Genomic DNA, 21359 nt, shown 5'->3' on the forward strand with positions numbered 1-21359 from the left:
TGATTGAGTTCAGACTGACCCCCTACTCTTTACGCATGGAGGTAGGGGCCCCATACATTAACGGGAGTCTGGGTGCCAAGCAAGAGCATGCGCCAAGTATTTTTTTGACAAACGCCCTCTCTCGCTCGGTAAACGTTGGTTTTTACTTCTCTCGATCCAAGCCCCGCCCCCCCGGGGGGGGGCTTGGATGGGGGGGGGGGGGGGGGGGGGGGCTTGGATGGACCATGGAGGTAGAAATAATAGACCCATCCCCTGACCTACTATCGATACCTCTTCCTGTTTTAGAAAAGATTCATGGCTCAAATACATAATTGTAATTGTTTTAACAGTTCGTAAACAAAATTCACAGAGTAAGGACAGCCTCATTGCTTTATCATTAGTTTAATGTTTGCAGGCACTGCGCCGACTGCGGTATAATCATTCCCGTAAAAGCTCATATTGTATACCCTACCCAAGCAGTCTTTGATAAGACTGGTGGCGCCAAACATTATTTTGAGCACCCCAAACCCTTGGTCTCAGACTGCCAATCTTGCCAATACCAAACTTCAACCATACAAATTTTTCAAATCCTAACCATTACCATTAATAATTTTTCTCAAGGAAAAAAAGGTTACATATAGAGGGGGAGGATGGGGGGGGGGTGTTCATCAGAGAAACTAGTGACATTGTCATTTAAACAAACCGACACAATAAATAACTGAGTTTTCAAAACTTAAGACGTCAGTCAAATAAACATTTATTCAAAGGAAACTGTCGTAGATCAGTTTCCAAACTTTACGATCACAAGCAACAAAACTGTGCAAACTTGGCTCAACTGTTCACCAGAGTCACAAGTAAATACTGAAACCCCCTGATCTGATTTCAGTTTCCATGCATAAAATTTTGGAGCAATTGTTTCGCTCATTTCTCAAAAAGCATTTCAGGCAGAATTATGTTTCAAAGGAAGTTTTCCACCAACACGTACTGTAATTTCTGGACAAAATTGGAATCTTGTCAGTGCCTATCTGCTACAGCCCCAAAGTTTTCCAAGTTTTGACTCCAAAGGTGGCATAAACTTTTGTAGAGTTTAAAAAAAAAACTTAAAAAAAAACTTATTCGTTTCATCCTAACCGCTCATTCATTTTTTGATAGCTCTGTTCACCGCACTTCCCAATTGGCATAGAGATCAATACTATTCTCAGATCATAATTAAAATTAATTGAGCTAAACAAACACTTATTATTGAACCACTTATACCAGCAATATGAAGACATAGTTTTCTAGCCCCCTTAGTTTGCTTTAGTGAGTGGAAAATAAGTGTGTGACCCACCTGGACTTTCTAATTGTTTCCCCTGTAGAAAGATGGACAGAGGGTACTGGAATGTCTACTTGTAATCTCTCTTTTTAAGGTTTATTGAGTAATCCCTGATGCCAGGCCTTTTCCCTTCTGTAAATTATAGCCTAATCTCACAAACACTTTGCAAAATAACGCTGCAGTAGAGGTACAGACATTTGTTTCTTTGAGTAACGCCCAGAAGTGATAAACAAACCAAGTTTTTGTTTAGTTCTTAAAAAGTATAGCTACAAAGTATTTACATGCCTTTTGCCAATCCTCTGAGCGGGTCAGCTGTGCTTTTGACTTATCCAAAAAGATAAAAATATAAATAAAATTCATGCATTAAAGGCTGTAGACACTATTGGTAATTACTAAAAATACGTATTAGAATAAAAACTTACTTGGTAACAAGCAATGGAGAGCTGTTGATAGTATACAACATTGTGAGAAAGGGCTCCCTCTGAGAGAAGTAATGTAGTTTTTGAGAAAGAGGTAATTTCTCATTCAAATATTTATTTTGATTTTGGGGTTGAACAAAGAATTGACTAGAGTGGGATTCGAACCAACAACCTCCGGATTAACGTGCCGGCGCTCTACCAACTGAGCTATCTAGCCCTATATTGGCAGTGTCCCTATTTTGTCAATATCTTTGTTCGGGGGTTAATCCGGAGGTCGTTGGTTCGAATCCCACTCTAGTCAATTCTTTGTTCAACCCCAAAATCATTTCAAAAATTTACCCAGCCAGTTTCCCTTGTGGTTTATATTGATAAATATTTATTTTAAAAGACTTCAGGCCAGAAGCCTTATAATATATCTGAGAGCACACAAATTTGTGCATCAAGGAGTTTTTTCCTTTCATTACTCTCTAGCAACTTTGAAGACAACAAGTGAGAATACTAGTCTTTGACAATTACCAAATGTGTCCAGTGCCTATAAATAATAACTTCACAGATACAAGTTGTTTATGTTTGACCGCGGGAGGAAATTTTACCTCTAAGTTTTGTCCAGCAAGGCAGAAACCACCTAAGAGCTAAGACCCCATAGACCCAACTTTCTTGACTAGTATTTTCATCCTTGGCTGGTAACTTTAAAACTTACAAAGAAAACAACTGCTGTTTTGTCGGAATAATATCTAGAGATCTTTTGTACGCCATCTTGTTCAAGGGGCAGATTTAATTCACACTCACCAACTACTCAATGTTTGAACTTCAAAGCACCTTTCAGACATTATTGCTCAAGGTTTTGAGTGCTGAGTCACAAATAGTGTTCAGAATAAACAAATCTGTCCTTGGAGTTTATAAATGTAAAAGAAGTCATCCAAATAATTTTCCGTTTTTTAGAACAACCATTGTGAATAATTAACCAATCTAATAACTTTTGTTCCAAAGCATTATGACATTGGTTTTCATCAAGTACCAATATCCACTCTTTATGGGTGCGTTCGTTTAGCTCCCCCGGGTCGACCTCGGTGTGTGGCAGTTTTTTTTCCCAAGACGAACGTGTGCAGATAACTACCCACGGTTGTCCTAGAAAAAAAAAACGCACCACATCGGGGTCGACCCAGGGAAGCTAAACGAACGCACCCATAGTTACCAATACAAAAAATTAAAACCACCCAAAACCAAACCACAAAAATGCCTAACAAACTATATTGCACTCCGGGCCTGGAATTTCATCTTTGAAAGGGCCAGGCCTTTTTCACTTTGCAAAGGTACTCCCATTGGAAAACCTTATCTGGGTGACTTTTGAATGGGCACCAAGGCCAAGTCCAGGGCAACATTGACCATGACCTCAGTGAAATTCCAGGCCTGGGACTCGTGTAAACAGAAACTCATGAATCTCTACTTGCCCCAGCCATGAGGGCAGACTGTTGCCCCAGCCATGAGGGCAGACTGTTCCCCCAGCCATGAGGGCAGACTGTTGCCCCAGCCATGAGGGCAGACTGTTGCCCCAGCCATGAGGGCAGACTGTTGCCCCAGCCATGAGGGAAGACTGTTGCCCCAGCCATGAGGGCAGACTGTTGCCCCAGCCATGAGGGTAGACTGTTGCCCCAGCCATAAGGGCAGACTGTCAGGCTGCATTACTGATAATAAGTACAAAAGGATTTAAATTAGGCCTGATTTTATGGCTCTGCTTACTGCTAAACTCTCTGCTTACGATCACTATTATCCGCTTACTGTGCAAGTAAATTTCTGCTCTAGCTGTGTAAGCGGGAAACACGATTGACGTAAGCCCCTGCTTCTGTAGCAGAGCCATGAAATTAGACCTAGATGAGTCCAGTGTTCACACTTATCACATTGGGTCTATTTGACTTGGATCAGGCTGCTGCAGTGCTTGATGGCTGGTGGGGTTGGCCTTATCCACTTCCGATTATGGTCTACCGTCTGGCGAGATGCTACTTGAGGTGCTTACTGAAAAATAATAAATGATAACAATTAATTTTTAGTGCACCAATTACAAACAAAGCTGTTCAAAGGCATGTGACAACGTACAATTAAAATATTAAACCATAAAAACAAAAGACATTACACATTGAGTCAAAGAGAGAGGATCGAATCAATAAAGTAACGATAAAAATAGACATTACCTTAATTAACACACTGGACACCTTCAGTAATTGTCATAGACCAGTCTTTTCACTTGGTGTATCTCAACATGTGCACAAAATAATGAACCTGTGTAAATTTGAACTCAACTGGTCGTCAAAGTTGCGAGATAATAATGGAAGAAAAAAAACCATCAAAGTTGTGTGCTTTCAGATACTTTAATTCAAGACTTCAAAATCAAATTCTGTGGTCTCAAAACCAAATTCAAATATTAAAAAAAAAAATTATGCTAACAATTATTTTGAGCATTTACCAATAGTATCCAGTGCCTTTAAAATGCAGAGAACCAAGAAAGTTAGAAAAAGTGACAACCAAAGTATGAACCTGTAGATGTTTAATTTGCATTGAGGATAACAAATAATATTATTATTATTTTTCACTGTTGTGTGTTACCACTGTAAACTCAGTACTTTCCCCGAGTCCTGTGAACAAAATATCACTGGCATATTACTCGCGTGGGATTTGAACCAACGACCCTTGCAATTCTAGAGCAGTGTCCTACCAACTAGACAACTGAGATTGCCCGGTAGCTAGAGGCAAATTTAATATCCTCAAAAGTGAGACAATGCAACGCAGACCAAAGGCGTACTGTACAATAAAAAAGTAAACCATTCAAAATCATGTTACACAATAAATACTGAAAGGGAAATAACAAAGCAACAAAGCAGCAATAAAATAAAAGAAATGGAAAGGTTTGCGGTAACCAAATGTTATGACTAATGAGTTGGGGTGGTTCTAAAAAGAACCATTGGTTTAACATTACGTTTCAATCACTCTGAACGTCTTCTTGTTTTTGTTCTTTTCTTTTTTCTCCAGAAGACGATCAGAGCATACTGATTGAAACGTCAAGTTAAAACAACAGTTCTTTTCAGAACCACCCCAACTCATTCGCAATAGTCATTACATGGTGTTACCGCAAACCCTTCCATATCATATTTCCACCATGCAAAGTTTCAAATCTTACTAAATAAAATATACAATACCTGAAGGGTCAAGCAGGGGAGATGAGATGGTGGTAGACTTCAGGATCTAGGTATCCATGCCACCTGAATTGTGGCGTTCCGCTTCCCCCTTGACGTCATCCGACAAGACAGAGACGGTGGCAGCAGCGGTTGCATTCTGAAAATCTCCACCGGTGCATTCATGAACATGTGGAAATGGATATATACCAGCATTGTGGAATACAGCTTTCAGTTTGGATGGAGACATCGCTACCAAGTAAGTTTTGGCCGCCAGTTTGGCAAAGTTATGCTTCGTAATTTGGGCGTCGGGGTTATTCGCACGATGAAGTTTACACTCAGTGGAATACATGGACTTGAACAAGCCCAACAGCCCGTCGTCTTGTTGCTCAGTCACCCGACTTCCCTTCGGCGGTAACGGAAAGAGAATAACCTGATTCTTCTTGGCCCAGTCTGCCATTAGCAAAGAGAGGTGGTACTTGTTGCCGTCATACAGGACCAATGTCTTTGTACCCTTGCGTTTTTTGTAAGCATACTTCGCAAAATGCTTCTGAAGATAGTTCCTAAGGACATCCGAGTTACTCCAGCCTTGGTCAGCACCGGCTGATCCTGAAGGAGAGCCCTCCAGATATGTATCTTTCCATCTGTAAGGGATTACAAAATACGGAGGAATGTTATAACCGCTGGCATTGCCTCCCCCAATGATGGTCACTGACTGCTCAATAACTGCTTCCGGTTTAGTGGTGACATTTGACGCACCTTCTGGTGGAGTTTTCTCTTTGCTGACATTTGATGCACTTTCTGGCCTAGTTTTCTCTTTGCTGACATTTGACGCACCTTCTGGTGGAGTTTTCTCTTTGCTGACATTTGATGCACTTTCTGGCCTAGTTTTCTCTTCACCGACATTTGACGCACCTTCTGGTGGAGTTTTCTCTTTGCTGACATTTGATGCACTTTCTGGCCTAGTTTTCTCTTTGCTGACATTTGACGCACCTTCTGGTGGAGTTTTCTCTTTGCTGACATTTGATGCACTTTCTGGCCTAGTTTTCTCTTCACCGACATTTGACGCACCTTCTGGTGGAGTTTTCTCTTTGCTGACATTTGATGCACTTTCTGGCCTAGTTTTCTCTTTGCTGACATTTGACGCACCTTCTGGTGGAGTTTTCTCTTTGCTGACATTTGATGCACTTTCTGGCCTAGTTTTCTCTTCACCGACATTTGACGCACCTTCTGGTGGAGTTTTCTCTTTGCTGACATTTGATGCACTTTCTGGCCTAGTTTTCTCTTCACCGACATTTGACGCACCTTCTGGTGGAGTTTTCTCTTTGCTGACATTTGATGCACTTTCTGGCCTAGTTTTCTCTTCACCGACATTTGACGCACCTTCTGGTGGAGTTTTCTCTTTGCTGACATTTGATGCACTTTCTGGCCTAGTTTTCTCTTCACCGACATTTGACGCACCTTCTGGTGGAGTTTTCTCTTTGCTGACATTTGATGCACTTTCTGGCGGAGAATGCTCTTTGCTGAGGAGATATCCATCAATGATATAGATGCATTTGGGAGATTCAAGCAAATCGTTTGAGACGAGGATAAAGGCTAATTCCTTTAAGTAGTTGTCTGTTTTGTCTTGCGAGGCATATCTTGCTTCGGACTCTTGATTGGGCTTTAATACCAATTGTAAGTCTGGCCAACGCTTTGAAAAACCAGAATACCAGACGTCACCCTGCTCTATGATGTCACAGAGTGGTTTATTGTCTTGGAGATTTATCTTTAAAGCATTTGCAACATCTCCAGCGAGAAATTTGACGTCAGATTTTGAATACTCATATCCAATATTAGCCATGTGCTTGATGTGGTTGACCATCTCTTGCTCTTGATCTCTTGTGAATATATTCGTTTGGCCTCTGCTTGCATCCTCAATGGCATTACGTTTGATCATGTCACGAAGTGTCGAGTCTGGAACACCATACTTCCTGGCTGCATGGTAAACAGATGTGCCTTCTTGTGTACTTTGGAAGGCCTGAATCAAATCAACCTGATCGTACGTACTGTGTTTTCGCTTATACGTCAACACCATGGGTTTTGTACTGTCATTCTTAACGTTACCTATCGTCTGGTCACAAAGTGTTGGTTTTTGGACATCCCGCTGCTTTTTGATCACGTTACAAAGTGTCGAGTCTGGGACACCAAACTGCCTGGCTGATTGGCGAACATGTGTGCCTTCTTGTGTAAGCTTGAAGGCCTGAACCAAATTGTCTTGATCATGCGTACTATGTTTTTGCTTAGACGTCGACACCATGGGATTGGAGGATTGTTTACGTTTTGTGCTGTCATTATTACCGTTACATATCGTCTGGTCACAAAGTTTTGATTTTTGGACACCACGCTGCTTGTTGATCATGTCACGAAGTGTCGAGTCTGGGACTCCATACTGCCTGGCTGCTTGGCTAACACGTGTGCCTTCTTGTGTAAGCTTGAAGGCCTGAACCAAACTGTCCTGATCGTACGTACTATGTTTTCGCTTAGCCTTCAACACCATGGGTTTTGTGCTGTCATTCTTAACGCTACCTACATGTTTCGTCTGGTCACAAAGTGATGATGTTTGAACACCAGGCTGCTTTTTGATCTTCAGACGAAGTGCTGATTTTGGGGCGTCACACTGCCTGGCTGTTTTGTAAACTGTCAAGCCATCTGGTATAGCACGGAATGCATTGACCAACTTGATCTCATTGTAGTACTGAGTTTTTGGTGTCTTTACATTTGTACGCACGGAGGATTGTTGATGCTTTGTACTGTCAATCCTAATAATACCTTGTATCTTGTCATGAAGTGTTGATTTTGGGACATTAAACTGCCGAGATGCCTTGAAAATGGTGGAGCCTTTGTGTATTGCCATAAGTGCATCCACTGTATTGACCTCAGCATACTGGTTTCTAGCACTCTGTGAGGCAGTGGGTGGAGAGATTTTTTTAGCCCTTGAACGCTGAGTGATCCAATCACGAAGTGTTGAAGCTGGGACACCATACAGCTTGGAAGCTTTGCAGATGGTCATTCCGTCTTTTATTGCCTGGACCGCTTTCACTAACTTTGCTTTACCATAGTGCATGCGCTTATATGTTGCATTCGATGAGGTTGTAGACTTGGAGGATTTTTGAGTTTTTCTACGATTCACTGCATCAATTCTTCTACCCTTGTCCCGCCGTGTTGATCCTGTGCCATTTCTTCTGATCCAATCATAAAGTGTAGAAACTGGTACACCATGCAGCTTGGAAGCTCTCAAAGCGTTCATGCCGTCTTTTGTTGCCTGCATAGCTTTCACTAAACTAGCTTTATTGTACTGCATGTGCTTACGCTTTGCCGTCGGTGGGACACTGTGTTGGTTGCAGGACCGTTGAGGTCTTCCTTGGTTGATGGGAATCTTCGTTACGGTCCAAACCTGAAGTGACTCTTCGGGAAAACCAAACTGCTTGGATGCTTCGGAAACTGACATGCCCTCTTCCATTGCATGGAATGCTTTCAACAGGTTGATTTCATGTTTGATTCTTGCAGGTGTTAAGATGGTAGGCTGAGAGGCTCCTGCTTTAGAGGTTTCTGATTTGCCACTCTAAAAAGATAAATAAAAATAACCATAAATTAGCTTTATTGTTAAGGTAATATTTCTGAATACTGCAAAGGGCACGCAACTCTTGGGGAGAGCGTTCATTTCAAGTCGCAGCAGCAACGATATGGAATGGTCAATTTCCAATTATGTCCGGGCAGCTGTCACAACTGGTACATTCAAATCAGCACTCAAAACACATCTGTTCAACATGCCCGATTAATCATTGCCTTGACATTATTTTTATATGGATATTTGAATTTGACCACAGAGCATAATGACTATAACTTTTTTATAAGATATCTTTGTGTTGTGTTTTGTTTGTGTTTTGTTTTTGGTTTTACTGTGCCTTGAACACCCAGCAGGGTGGATATATGCGCATTACAAGTCTTATTATTATTAGTGCACTTGGAGCTCAGCTGACTAGAATGCGGATTTTTTTACCAAGCGCCATGAGCGCCTGCATTGGCGGATACTGGCGCTATACAACATGTACAAGACTTCAATTATTATTTTTATTATTATTATTATAACACAATGTGAGACTTACACAATACTGTACATGTGCGCACACACACTATGTTCCAGCGCCCCATAAGTCTCCCATTCTTTTGCATGTGTTTGTTTTGTTTATTGTTATGGTGTTTGTTTGTTGTCTTTGTGGGGTAATGCTTTTAACTTCTCTAAAGCTGTCACATTGCCGTTGGCGTTGGTGTTGGCGTTACTTTGTTAGTGTCAGTCAGACAGTGGGACGACAGTGGGACAATGTCAATCAGACAGTGGGACGACAGTGGGACAGTGATGGACAGTGAACACAAAAAATTATAGAAAAACAAAACAATTTCGGAACATTAAATTAATTAAACAGGGAAGCTTCAATTCAATTTAAAAACATCTAACCGTCCTATCAGCAGACCCCCCCCCCTCCAGTTGTAAAATAAATACAAGTGAAGGAGGGCAACTTTGTCTCGGGGGGGGGGGGGAGGGGCGATTTTATCATTTTATGAGGGGCGATGACTGGGTGGTGTGGTTTCCATACAAAACACAACCTGCGCTGGACTGGCTGGAACCTAATTCTAAGTGATATTTGTACACTGCTCCACAGTGTCTATTTGTCTCGCTGCAAAACCACATTCATACTATCACTTCCCTCCTTTAATAAGAAAAACAAACCTTCATTTTGGAGCAAAAGTTCTTTTACTGCCTTCTTCGTCTCGCAAGTCCTTTAAGTTTTTAGTCGGGTACCTTATTTCTGAAAACGGGTATGTTACAATAAAAGAAGACTGGGTGCCGAGTGTGTGCGCCAAGTTTCTTTAACGAGCGCCCTCTCTCGCTCGGTAAACGTTAGTTTTTAGCATGGTACCCAAAATGTTTGTTAAAACAACCATATAATTTACTATTGGAAGTCTGGGAGTTTTTAGCGATTACACAACGTACACTTCATGCTCGAAAGAAACCAAAAGTTCCAAAACAACTCCGCAGTTGTGGGATTTAATCCATGGTTTTCGTCAAAATTTTCAGTGTTTCATTGATTTGAAGCTCAAGGTAGGTGCTTTTAAGACATTCTGATGAATGATGGCATGATTTTGTATTCCGTGCATATTTTCTTCTGTTTTTAAAACTGTTTTTTTACGTCATGTTTTAATTTTTTGGTCTTGTTCGTTTGCCTGCATTCTGCTGGTGTGGGAATGCTGAATGAAGGCTGGATCATATTGGTGTTACGTAATACTTGGGAATCGTTACGTCATAGTGATAGGCAGCAGTAAACACCTCAATGATTACTTTTAATCAACCTCCATGGTCTGCTTTTTTCTTACCATGTTTACAGTAATGTTGTGTACTTGGCTTCCTTGCTTGTGTATTTGTAACGTTGTTATTATTTTTTTATTAACAAGGGCAGGTTACGAAATACAATAAAAATACAATGTTAAGTTGTTGTGTTTTGGCCCTAATGTAATAACCAGCTAACTAATAATTAATAATATTGAAACAAACACGACAGTGACACACACAGACACAGTCTACAGAAAATCAAATTAATGAGATTTAAAATGGGGTAGGCTTGTTTGTTCCCATCGCATACCTGTTTTACTACCCAATTATGACTTGGGTGCTGCTGTTGTGTTCCGACCCTAGTTAAGTTAGTACTCTGTTTTCCCCCCGAAATGTTGGCATCTGGCGAGGCTCATCATGTTCGTACTACGACTGCAGATGTCAAAATGACTCACGCAGATGTTTCTTGATGCTTGATGGAGTAATCGCTTTAGTACGGACGGTTTCAATGTTATTTTAAACAAAGTACAGCGTCAAAGTTACTGGGTCTAGCATTTTACTTCATTCAAGAACCCAGTTTGCAATGATTTAATTAGCATTCACTCATTTTTGTACTTCTCCATTTTTTTAAACTTCTTATAATTTCTAAATATTGTTGATGCTCTTTGGGAAATGATGCTGAATTTGACCACCAGTTGTATTAAACCATTGAGGTAAAATATAATTTGGGTTGTTAAAATGAGTGAAAAGGTGGAGGAGGCAGGTACAGGTGAAGATGGTTATATGATGATTCCCATTCATTTCAAAAGAGATTGGTTTTTACTTAAATCTTTATTGGTAGTCATCAACTTTTCAAAGACTTGCAGGCCTGTATGCTTCGATTTTGAAAGGACAAGGGCACCACTGGCAATTTCTCGTAATAAAAAGGCATCATAAAAGAAATTGTAAATTTCCACTGGAGTATTTCAAGGGCACCAAGGCAATGACCAGGGGGCATTGAGACAATCCCCTTCGCTGCCTCTGTAAAGTATTACGCCCAAACTTGACAAATGTGACGTTTTTAATCTACAGTAATTGGTTGTTAAATGTAATCGTTTGAAATTACTGACAGATTGAGGCCTTGAAGAGAGTTATAACCAATTTATTATAGGGTATTTTTTTTGTTTTACAGCAATAAAAGGTAAAGGTACCAGACTCATCATGGCACAGACTAGGTTAACAGACTGCATAAAAGCGTTGCGTGGGTTCAGTCTGGTTGCCAGAGCCTTCGTGGATACGCAGAGTAAAGACTGCAGTCAAGTATGGAGTAATTGTAGCCTAAGATCCACCACTGAAAAGATCCAAACAAAGGCAGAGGAGACGATTAGCAACGCCATGGTGTATGCATCAAAGATAAGCTCCTCACAGGTAAGCGTATAAGGGCCTAATTGCATAAAGCTGCTAAGCAAGAATTTGTTTGCCAATACCCCCAAACTCGTTCTCATTATCTATTCAGCCATTTCAACAATACATGACAGTACAAATATACTTCCAGATGGGCTAGGAGAAACAAAAGCAAAATAGTTACTGTGGTCCATAGACCTGCCTCCCCGCATATGTTGTTACCAAAGAACAGGCCACATCATTCTTGCTGATTGAGCCTTCTTGGTATATGGACCCAAACTTCCAATTCACATCAGGGACACAACATCATTCAACACATTCAAGGCACTTCTAAAAGTCCACTTGTTTCAGGAGGCCTACCATCAATGACTTATTTATTTCTTCTGTGTCTCAGCGCCTTTGGGCAAACCTTTTGAAGGGGCACCAAGGCCAAGACCAGATAACGGAAGCCATTATTCCCTCCCTGTTTTTAATAAGTCGTTCTATCATTGCAGAAGAACATTGAGGAATTCCCAGCCTCTGCTGCTGATGAAGATACAACAAGTTGGGCTTACTCCGCCGGATCATCCTCAATTGACGATGTGCCACAACCAGAAAGTGTTTCCTCCCAAGATGTGCCGGAGACTTCATCCAGTTCTAATCCCTCCTCTAGGTATGGTTGTGTAACTGTGTATCATGGTATTTCAAACTGAAACACAAACTCTTAAAATAACTTGTGGAGCATTCTTTTGTTCTTTCCTTTATTCCTGCCCGTAAACAAGTTTCTTCGTTGAGCACCTCAGTCGTTAGAATTTCCCCTATGGAGCCCGATTATTTTTGAAGCCTACATCATGTGTACATGTAGGTTAGCCCTTCCACCTTACATAGTTTCAAATCCTACTTAGTAATAATAATATTTCATATATGTACACAGAGTTAATGGAGTACCTAGAACAAACGGCACACCTCCGAACCAAACCAGACAGCTGCACACATTCACAAGAACTCAGTTCAGTGACGACCATAGGAGATATCTTCATTATGATTCATCCACCGGGATGACCCAAGAAGAACTTGAGAAGCTTAGAATGAAAGCAAAATCATCCAAAACACCAACGAGACCTAGAGGTCCAAGAATCAGACCCAAGGTTAGTACTCTTTTTCCCCTTTCACACTTATCTATTCCCTGGGGTTGCCCTGGGGAATAACAGATGGCCTTTTCACACTATGGTTGCTTTACACCCCACAGGCATGCAACTATAGATCGATCCATTAAGCTCCGCCCACGGCGCACGTGTGAGCAAGAACGCATGAGCCTCTCCAATGCCAGTCTGCACAACTCTGCCACGTGTGCTAAGCATGCACGCGCGCATGTCGGACCTTATTTTGTTGGACTTTTGGTTGCGTAATGGGTTGTGATTGGTCAATATGCAATGGGGCGGAGCTTAATGGATCGGTCTATTGTGCTATGCCTTGTTTCATCCATCATAAGCAGGTACTTGTAATGTTCTTTTTTAAAATTTAGATCAAGTTTTTTTTTCTGATTAAAAAAAAAAATTCGTTTTGACCTCCTGATTTGCCGATATTCTTTTTATTTACTCCATTTGTTGATTTATTTCTTAAACCTTTAATTTGTTATTACCTTAGTTGAGTGACAGAGCTAAAGAGCGGACAGTTCCTTCGTCTCGGCTTGGTAGAGTCTGGAACTTCGGAGGTAAGATACGTATAATTGATGGATATAGAGTCAGCAATTTATAATTTGTTTAATGCAAGTTTGCCCCAAACAAGGCCACTCATTGTTAAGGGGCCACAAGAAGGAAACATTTGAGATAAAAAATACTCTGAAGGAAGCGATTGATATTCCTCTTAAAACAGTTCAGGTTGCAGATGGAGGCAAACATGCACCAGGCAAGGAGTTCCAAAGAGATGCAGTACAGGCATGACAGGGAATAAAGCTGTTGGAATGGCTCTTTGTGCGTCATCTTACAAATAGAGAATGCATGCTTGAGAACAACCAGATAGCCTCCTTAATTGTATTCCTTTGACCTCATCGACCTTTATCGCGGTGCAGCCATCTTGACATTTGACCATTCCGAGGCTGGAAGAACAAAATAGTATGGTTCCTATTTGCATAATGATTATTAGCATTCATTATTGTTTTTCGATACAAGGAGCATGACCAAGATGGAGGCAGCATGATAAAGATCTAGTGAGGGTGCTGTGAAGCTGATGACGTTATATGCAAGGGCACTATTTAAGAATGAACTGTGAGCTGGAAAACTAGGTTGCCTTATTTATTTGTTTTGTCTTGCTTCACAGGTTTAGCAGCAGGTTTGGGTGTGGGGGCCTTAGCCGAGAAAGCCAAAAGAAGTTTTGGACTTAAAGAAAGTAAGAAACATTTTGGATTATCCAATCTTGTAGTTCTAAACATAGGTCTGTATACATGTACCTTTAGAAAAAATAACGAACGTTTAAAATGCCCATTGGGTGTAAAAGCGCTATATCAAATCTGTGATTATTGCTAATATTTATTACTACTCTGTAAAAACAAACAAACAATCTTATTGTAACGTCACTATAAAAGCCAGAGACTAAATGTAAACAATTTTTGAAGTTTATTTTTATTTTACCTTAATTTGATACAGATGGCAAGTTTGATGGGAGTGTACTATTATCAGAAGCTAATGCTGAGCGTATCGTTGATACGTTATGTAGAGTGAGGGGTGCTGCTCTTAAGCTTGGTCAGATGCTTAGCATACAAGGTAAGCAGAGATGTGTTTTCAAGACACTCCTTAAAACTAACTTGCTTCAAGAGGATAAGGGTGTGTTGGAATTGGCACTGTATAATCAGGGCATTTTTTTTATCACACATTCGTCATGTTCATTTGTTTCTGTTCCCAATTTTAATTTATTTTATTTCTCAAGTTTTACTTCAATTTTCTTTCCTATTCTTTCTATTTTAATTTTTAACTTTGTACATACATATTATTTTATATAGTCTATATGAATAATTTTAATTTGTGTATTATCCTTTCCTGTAATTGGCGGCTCGTCTGCTGTTGGTTTGGTCAATAAATACAAAATATTGCTCAGATGGACTTCGAACCCACAACCTTGGCCATTTTAGTCTAGAGCAGATGCCTGACCAACTAGACCACCTAGAGTTCTCGGTCGTTAGAGGCAGTTCAAATTCATGTTTTTAGCAGCGGGTACTGACATTCTGAAATCTACTCTGCGGTATTATATAAACACATGGTGTTACCGCAAACCAAATGTATATTGATACCTCATTATGCAATGCCTCAAATCCCATCTAACCACGTTTTCCTTTCGGCAGATAATGCACTAATCAGTCCTGAGCTGCAGAGAGTATTTGACAGAGTCCGACAGAGTGCTGATTTTATGCCAGCCTGGCAGATGGAGGTAATAACCCAAACAATTTGTATATCCTTATCTGTCCAATTTGTTAATTTAATGTTACACTTCCAAGTCCTGAGAATGAAGTAATTCATCTGGACCCTATTTCATAAAGCCTGCAAGTACGAAACCTGATTTTCACAAAGCTCCGTTAAAGAAAGGAGCCAGAATGAAACAGGCAGATTAACTGTTCATCCAATCTGAAGCATTCTATTTGGCTTTATCTGGTAATTTTCATGTACATTTTTATGACCCAAATTATTTAATTAAACACAGCCCCCTCATCGAAAAGAACGTAAATTTTCTGAGTTTTTGTGGCCAACTTGATTTGCTGCGTTTGATTGATTTCAGAGAGTCTTAAAGGATGAGTTAGGAGGGGACTGGAGGAGTAAAGTAGCATCATTTGAAGACAAACCATTCGCTGCTGCATCAATTGGTCAAGTCCATCTTGCTACAACGCATGATGGAAAGGAAGTGGCTATGAAGATACAGGTAGGCGTCTAGGATGAGTGGCTAGTGGGCGAGGTTGTTGTCACACTTACATATGTAAAAGTATACATTTTTATGTTTTGCTGAAGCACCCTGTATTGAAACAATGCCTTTGGAATGTTTTCTTCTTGGTGCTTATCTTTGTTTGAAAAGCCCTACTTTACACTCTGGAGAATTCTATATAGTTTTATCTTTGATTTATTGTGAAATTTTAATTTAATTTTTGTTGTTGAAACATGTAGGCTGAGATTTGCACGTATTGGCACACAATTCCCACGTATCGACCCAATATGTTAACTTGTGCATAAAGAAGACCCTAGTGGATAATGTGCTTGCCTCTCACTACTCTGGCACTGGTTCGATTCCCGGCTAGGGCCTTGTGATTATAGTTATGCGTTGGTTCTCCTCAGTGTGGGATAATAAAGTTCTTATCTATCCTTTACCAAAAGGGCTTTCCAGTTTCTCCCCCTAGGAAACACAAAACAGCTTTGATCTAGGATGTACGTTAAGCTGATTGTGGAATGATTTTTTTCCCCAGTATCCTGGTGTAGGTGAGGGTATTGACAGTGACATAAACAACCTGATGGCCATCATGAAAGTCTGGAATGTTCTTCCTGAAGGTACAATCTTTCTCCATCCTCGTCCTCTTACATGTCTTTGAGTCGTGTTGCTTCTGAAAAGACCTTGTGGTTGGCACAGAGGCAGTACTTAATCAGCATCTAGCAACAGAGTCCAGCATTCCCCTGAAGACGATCAGAGCATACTGATTGAAATAAATACATACATTCATACATACATACATACAACAGTGCATTTGTAAAGCGCCTTTTCATTGAGATCAAAGCGCTGAAAACAGCAAAACCAATGGAATGTAACTACAACATATTACATCCGATACAAATAAGTGATAAGAGATTTTTTGAACAATGGCAAAGAGTTACAATTTCTGATGCGTACTGGGAGGCTGTTCCACAATTTGGGAGCAACAAAGAAGAATGGTTGAGTTGTCAACCACCAGTTCTTCTCAGAACCAGCACTATTTAAAAGAGATTTACACACGGTGCTACCACAAACCTCACCTGATCATATTCTGGTTGGTATAATTATTTTGAGCTCACTTATATTTGTGTGCTTGAGCAGCTCTAAGAAATTGGGTGCTAATCCCTTGATGAAGAAATACTGTGTTTAATATTGATAATATTTAATTTCCTTGGTTATTTGATAAGGTCTTTATGTTGAGAATGCTGTTGATGTTGCCCGTAGAGAGCTAGCTTGGGAAGTTGATTACACCAGAGAAGCAGAGTGGAGTCGTAAATTCAGGTATATTTAGTTCTGGAAGACTACCACATGATTCAATAGAGATCGAAAAATTTAATAGGAAATATCTCATGCCAAATTTGGAAGGCCCACAAAAACGAGCATTGCTCTTGATCATGTGGTACCACTGGTGGGAAACAATACTTGTAATTATCCAAAATGCTGAAGAGCAGAGAGATTGCTTCCATGATCACATTAAACACTGTTTTCCAATACTTTTTGAACAAGAACCTGTACAATTTTATCAGTATTTGTGTCAATAAACTCACAGGCAGAGATATCCTAAACAACATGTGTGCGCCTCAATAACCTTGATATGATAAAATAAGATTGTGTTGAAAACTGCGCAAACCGAATGTGTGAGTACCGACGCAGGTTTTAACATGAAAGCCCTCTTGTTCTGTGAACTTGCGGAATGCACTGTGCATAGCAATGAACGTGTGTCGGCAACGGTCTCTACTACCTGCTATTACAACTAATGATGATCCTAACTTTTCTTCATTTGTTTGATGATTTAGGAATGTTCTGAGAGATGACCCTGATTTAATAGTCCCTGAGGTCATACCAGAGTTATCTACTAAGCAGATACTGACTACAGAGTTAGTGGATGGGGTATCGTTAGATAAGGCTGTGGACTTGGATCAAGAAACTAGAAATGATGTAAGTGCAAGAAAAATTCTACTCCTTTTTAAAAACGTATCATGGCCAAGGGGTTTAATGGATCGGACTCAAGTTCTGGTGGGGGTGTGGGTTCGAATCCCGGTCATGACACTTGTGTCCTTGAGCTGTAATTGCTTCTCTTCACCCAGGGGTAAATGGGTACCTTTGAGATGGTTCTCGTCAAACAAAAGCTTGATGCTCCTTATTTGTTTAATGACATACTTTGTGTTTTTTTCTTGTAGATCTGTAGGAATATCTTGAGATTGTGCTTAAAGGAAGTGTTTGAATGGCAGTTTATGCAGACAGACCCGAACTGGTCCAACTTTTTGTACAATCAACACACTGGCAAGGTAAGTCAATATCAATGGACCCTTCCCATGAAATATGCTAACTACATTCACGCATGCGTAGAGACCCTATTGGTTGGCAAACGCCATAGAGTTGTGCACTAAGCAGACGCACAATCGCGTATGTGTCACGCAGCCATTGGCTGTGTACAAAACAGCGCGATGTTCCCTCATTTTTGCCAACCAACATGTTAATGCTAGTGCGCACGCGCTATGTGCAATTTACATATTTCATGGGAAGGGTCTATTCCTTTAAATGATGTTTGAAGCTTTGCATGGTGTGGATTATGAGAAAGTAAGACCAGTATACTTGCGGTTGTAACTCTTTTGGGAGACGTGTTGGCTCTAGGTTTTTTAATTTCTCATTGTAGAAATATTTAAATAATTGCAATAATTTTTGTGTTTTTCATTCACAGTTGGCCTTGATTGACTTTGGAGCTTCCAGAGATTTCCCCAAATCATTTGTTGATGATTATATCAAGGTAAGACTAGTGAGAAATAAATGTACAGTGGGGATCAACCAATATGCATTGAATGATCACAGTCATTGATGTGGGTTGTAAGGTGTCATGGCCGCGGCTAAGAGCATCAAATTCAAGTTCTGGTAGTCGTTGGGTTGGCGGTTTGAATCCCGGTCATGACACTTGTGTCGTTAAGCTAAACACTTTAAACCATTATTGCTGCGTCCTTCGGATGTTATGTTAAGCCATTAGTCCCGAATCTAGTGTAATGAACACATAAGAACCCAGTGCGCTTATCGCAAAGAGAAAGGGGGTCGCCCTGTGTTCCTGTTTCTGATCGGCAGCATACTGCGCCACATCACCTTGTAAACCATTACACAGTGCTATGAAGGAATAGGTATCATACTTCAAAAAACAGCTCCAGATACCTTGCAGGAAAAATACTGACACCTTTGATTCGTGATAAAGCGCTTTATAAGAACCCAGTATTATTATTATTATTAATTTTTGTTTGTTTGTAGGTGATCAAAGGAGCTTCGTCAGGAAACAGGGAAGACGTTTTAGAATATTCAAAGAAACTTGGATTTCTCACCGGATACGAGTCAAAGGTAGCGTGACATTTCATCATCCTGAACTGTGGATCACTGAATCATATTAAAACTTAAAATCGATCAAAAGTTGTCCGGAACACTTTGTGGGGTGCTCGGCAAGAAAGCTTAGCACCCTTCTTCCAGGCACACAAAAAACATGTTGTCCCAGTAACTGGTCGCAAGCAATAAGGTGCTCCTGACCATAAGAAAATGACATGACTGTTACATTTCTGCAGCATTCACGGACAGATACCAACCCCTCAGAGGAACAATAAATGATTCATGCATGAATCATTTCTCAGATTCAAATAGTATTTGGTGAAAAATGATTTAATCAAAGGGAACCCTTCCTCAGAATAGTTTCTTACCAAGCAAGTTTGTATGGTCATTTGCTTTTTGAGTACTTGCCAAAGTATGACCCTACTTTTAATATACAAAGGAAGAAAACTTATAGGTGTCTCAATTTGCAAACTCACACAAGCATGACAAGAAGCTTGCCCACATTCTAATGTGTCATCTTTTTCTAATAACGTTGATTGTTTCTTCTTGCCATATGTTTGTCTATTTCTAGGTAATGGAGAAAGCTCATGTAGATGCAGTTATGATCCTTGGAGAGCCATTTTCACAGAGTGAGCCGTTTGATTTCACAAAACAAGACACGACTCGACGTATTCAGTCCATCCTCCCAGTTATGCTCAATCACAGACTAGCTCCGCCCCCAGAGGAGAGCTACTCATTACACAGAAAGATGTCCGGTGCCTTCCTACTGTGCACTAAACTAGGCGCCAAGATTCAATGCAAGGAGCTCTTTGATGTTATCTACTCGAAGTATCAGTTTGATTGAAGAAGTTTTTCACAGAGCCCAATTAATTTCATAGAGCTCCTTAAGAAAGAAGTATTGCTTAGCATTTTTCTGCTTTATAGCAGAAATGGTCTGTGCTCAATTTCATAAAGCCTGTCAGCATAAAAACTTGCTAAGCACAGAAAAGTGTTGCTTAACAGAACAGGTTACCAGTCAAAATTACATCAAGTTTACATTGTTGCAACTGGTGCTCCACTCATTTTTTTGCTGAAGCAGTGTTTTTTGCTAAAACAGCTTTATGACATTGAACACAGGATACCAGTTTTTAGTTGTACATGTAACATGTGCTTAGCTACTCCTTGTTCTTGAGCAACTCTATGAAGTTTGGTTCAGAGTGTGGTTTCTCCAAGACGAGAAGGCCAATGAATTAATGGGGGTCAGGTTCACTCGTCCCCAGCGCCTTGCTTTAACCAAAGGCGCTGGGATGGGCAAACGTATCATGCACTGTCATTGGTTTAATAATGCGCAGTCCAATCATGCATCACACTCACACTGCACCATATTTCTATGCACTGCATACATGACGTACTTCCTGAACAAGAATCTGTGCAAGCGATTAGCCCATCCCAGCGGTCCTGGATAGACTGGCCGCTGGGGCTGCCGAGCGAAGGGGTCAGGTCGCATAGTGGCATCTTTCCTTGCCTTCCACCTCTAGCAGCCCAGTTTGAATCATGCCAGGGCACTATATTGATTGGGTTTTCAGTCCCTACCCAACTGCAAAATACAATGATGCAATGTTCAAATTAGCTGGGTTTTTTTTTGCTGAAAAATCACAGAGAAAAAGAAGTGTGGGCTATCAATTTCAAACTTGAAGACTTCCTTAAAGTATTCAACTAACTTGTTGTATTTTACCCTCATAAAAAACATCACAAACTGCTTTGTGTGAGTGAGGAACTTTGTTTATTACAATACAAACAATGGGGTTTAAAAATCATTAAGGTGAACTTTGACCTTTATTACAAAATTGCCTTTTGAAAGTGTAGCAGACTTGTGAACACTCTTTCAAATTTTGTGATTTTTTGAATGAACCAAAGCAATGTTACTGTGCAAATAGACGTTTTTATAACTTAAAAAACAAAACAAACAAAAAAACGAAAACTTTATATAGAAACAAGAACTTTCTACATTAAAAGCTTTTGATCAAGATTTGTTTATAATTGATTCAAGTATTTTATTTGTACACTCTAATTATGAAAATAATTAAACCCAACTGCTTTTGAAAAAATGATATTAATTGAGAGAATAACCTTAAACTAAAGATGTATCGAAGGTGGATCAGTTGAAATACATGAAGGTTTAGAAAACTTTTGGGTCGGTTCTGGTTGAATGCTATGTGTTAGAGTTTCATGGACAATCCAGTTCAGTGGAAGACATACCAAAGAGTCGCAGTGATGACCAAAATGGTGATAATGATATAGAGTGCCTTGATGTAGAAATACCAAGTCGGACTAACTTGGTTATTATCTAGATTGTACCACACATAAATAAACAAGTATTTGCTGTATTATTTACCAGTGAGTCAATACAAGCCACCAATAGTGAATATTAGATTATTTTTATGTAAAAAATGTAAATCTGAATAAAAAGAGTTTGAAATGAAAGT

At 40.1% G+C, this 21359-nt stretch overlaps 2 protein-coding genes across 2 annotated transcripts; one reads left to right on the forward strand and one right to left on the reverse strand.

Annotated features, from left to right (window-relative positions):
* Positions 1 to 729: 729 nt before the first annotated feature.
* On the reverse strand, positions 730 to 9713 carry LOC139942105 (uncharacterized). The gene is made up of 3 exons (XM_071938803.1): positions 9652 to 9713; positions 4905 to 8484; positions 730 to 3726 (listed from the first exon to the last, which is right to left on the reverse strand). The coding sequence occupies exons 1-2, from the start codon at positions 9655 to 9657 to the stop codon at positions 4951 to 4953; spliced, it is 3540 nt and encodes a 1179-aa protein (XP_071794904.1). The 5' UTR covers positions 9658 to 9713; the 3' UTR covers positions 730 to 3726; positions 4905 to 4950.
* Positions 9714 to 9918: 205 nt separating this feature from the next.
* LOC139942111 (atypical kinase COQ8B, mitochondrial-like) lies at positions 9919 to 19744 on the forward strand. The gene is made up of 16 exons (XM_071938817.1): positions 9919 to 10023; positions 11423 to 11658; positions 12129 to 12286; positions 12548 to 12761; positions 13261 to 13327; positions 13933 to 14001; positions 14259 to 14375; positions 14951 to 15036; positions 15382 to 15522; positions 16058 to 16139; positions 16746 to 16839; positions 17355 to 17496; positions 17739 to 17846; positions 18260 to 18325; positions 18826 to 18912; positions 19466 to 19744. Exons 2-16 carry the CDS (start codon positions 11452 to 11454, stop codon positions 19736 to 19738), a joined length of 1911 nt encoding a protein of 636 aa, XP_071794918.1. The 5' UTR covers positions 9919 to 10023; positions 11423 to 11451; the 3' UTR covers positions 19739 to 19744.
* Positions 19745 to 21359: the final 1615 nt, after the last annotated feature.

The sequence above is a fragment of the Asterias amurensis genome, chromosome 1, assembly GCF_032118995.1.
Source record: "Asterias amurensis chromosome 1, ASM3211899v1".
NCBI lineage: Eukaryota > Metazoa > Echinodermata > Asteroidea > Forcipulatida > Asteriidae > Asterias > Asterias amurensis.

What these genes read in the sequence shown, in the direction of transcription:
- LOC139942111 (XM_071938817.1), top strand. Translation starts at nt 11,452, where the DNA reads ATGGCACAGACTAGGTTAACAGACTGCATAAAAGCGTTGCGTGGGTTC. An exon ending in TAGAGTCTGGAACTTCGGAG is followed by an intron (nt 13,328 to 13,932) that starts GTAAGATACGTA and finishes CTTGCTTCACAG; the next exon opens with GTTTAGCAGCAGGTTTGGGT. An exon ending in AAGTTTTGGACTTAAAGAAA is followed by an intron (nt 14,002 to 14,258) that starts GTAAGAAACATT and finishes AATTTGATACAG; the next exon opens with ATGGCAAGTTTGATGGGAGT.